The 1959-nt window shown below is 52.7% G+C and overlaps 1 protein-coding gene across 2 annotated transcripts in view; it reads right to left on the reverse strand.

Moving 5' to 3' along the window:
* Positions 1-718, reverse strand: part of synpo (synaptopodin) — a 22462-nt gene extending 21744 nt beyond the window's left edge. For both annotated transcript variants that reach the window (XM_027027327.3, XM_081712811.1), the window contains exon 1: positions 481-718. In XM_027027327.3, the coding sequence (XP_026883128.2) occupies positions 481-508 (28 nt within the window). In that variant the 5' untranslated portion in view covers positions 509-718. The remainder of the gene's footprint in view (positions 1-480) is intronic.
* Positions 719-1959: the final 1241 nt, after the last annotated feature.

Below are 1959 nucleotides of genomic sequence, written 5' to 3' on the forward strand. Positions count from 1 at the left end.
CACAGGTTAAAGACTGGCCAGAGCTTTCATGGGAATAGCCTCTAAACATACAAACAGCCAAAATACACAGCTACAACTTGAGATCAGACGCACACCAAGCACGCACCACGCACACGCTCAGATCTGAGTATACGCTGAGCTTGTGTTTATCCTCTACTGAGCAGGAGAAGAGGCCAGCAAGCTCGGTCACCAAAGCTAAATATTTAGTCTACAATAAAGCAAAGACATGAGCAGCATTCCTCTTGCAGGCAGGCGCATGCATTCTCCATGGCTGGCGAAGCAGAGCCTCGGGTCCCTGAAGGACAGACGTTAATATTCAACAGGTGATACCGGGCTGCTGTCTAGAGCACAGAGCCCCTCAGAGCACCAGCCCTGTTAGACCAACGGCGGTTTGACCCCCACCGTCCGTTAGATCAGATTCGCCCTTCCACCCAGCAGACACTCATGGCTACGAAATGAATTCAGCAGATACACACTCACCTGTGGTCTTCTGTGCGGCGGTGTGCATGCGTGTGCGCGCGCGTGTGCGCGTGTGTGCACGCACGCACGTGTGAGTGTGAGAGACAGCTCGTACGCGCTGCTCTTTTTCAGACCTCCTTTTGTTCTTGCGCCTGTCACTCTTCCTTCTTCATTGCTCACTCTTTCTTTCACCCGCACTCACACTTTCCCATTCTCTCCCTCTCTCATGCCTATCCCGTCTCACTCACTCACTCTCTCTCTCTCTCTCTCTCTCTCTCTCTCTCTCTCTCTCTCTCTCTCTCTCAAAGACAGAGACGGGAAAAGGGGGTGTGGACGAACCAGAGCTGGAACACAGTAGGTTCTTTGTCTGCCCCCTTTCATATGGTTTCCTTCAAGTATGCATACTGAACACATTATGCTATTATATATTTTCATATTTAACACAGAGGCATTCGAGACCCCTTTTCTCTAACTAGCCCCATCCCAACCAACCCCACCCCCACCTTGCCATCCTACCTGACTCTTTTCAAATACTACCCAGACCAAAAAGTAAAAAAAAAAAAAACATGAATAGGGTATTGAAATATATGCAAGGAAATGTGGCCCCCATGGCCCCCATGGCCCCCGTGGCCCCCGTGGCCCCCATGGCCAGAGAGTTGTGTTTATACTACGCCTGATTGTGAGGAGTGACGAAGGTGGGCAGCACAGACTTTCATTACTGCCTCCCGTGAGTTTAAACTGGAGGCCAGGATGCATTGTGCTAAAGGGGGTCTGCACGGACGGCCTCACCCATGCTCACGCCAGAAAGACTCACGAGCGGTACGTGTCCGAGCAGGGGGAAGAAAGCACCCCAACTTTCACGGGAGAGCCGACCTCGGGCTCGGTTGGGCTCCTGACTCCCGGAGCCACTCCCGCCTGCCCCGGGGCCGTTTGCACACAACCGCCCGGAGCGAGGGCGGAGACAACGTTCCTTGCAGAATCGGCCACTGATTAAAACACACGAGTGGTCGGACGTGAGGGTCTCTGGGGTAGACGTGTGCCAGACAGGTAGCGAAGTAAAAGCCCTGATATAATTACACATCACCCTAAATTAATTCACCAGTCCACTCGAGCTGCTGCTTCGAGCTAATTACCGAAGCCATTCAGATGGAATCCCCCCATTCCAGGGTGGACTTTACCCTCCTGAGCCTAAGCTGTACCCCTCTACACTGTGGTGGTGATGGGTATCAGAGTGATGTGTGCAGACGAAGAACCCTTTTAATCTTTCCTCCCCATTTGGGAAGGAGGCTGCACGCAGTTTCTCCTCTGTCCCAGTCCAGAGGGGTGTGGCCACGTTCGGGTCCGCTGCACAAATATTTGCGTCTGTTTGAAATATCATACCAGGGTGATACCAGACGCCTCCGCACACGCCCGGCCTGTCGTCATCTGGCTCTGCTAGATCAAGACTGTGTGTCTAGCAACTTTGATCTTTGACCACAGACACTGCAGGCAGTACACACT

Source organism: Electrophorus electricus, chromosome 4, assembly GCF_041902795.1.
Source record: "Electrophorus electricus isolate QZ-2024a chromosome 4, ASM4190279v1, whole genome shotgun sequence".
In the NCBI taxonomy this organism is placed as follows: domain Eukaryota; kingdom Metazoa; phylum Chordata; class Actinopteri; order Gymnotiformes; family Gymnotidae; genus Electrophorus; species Electrophorus electricus.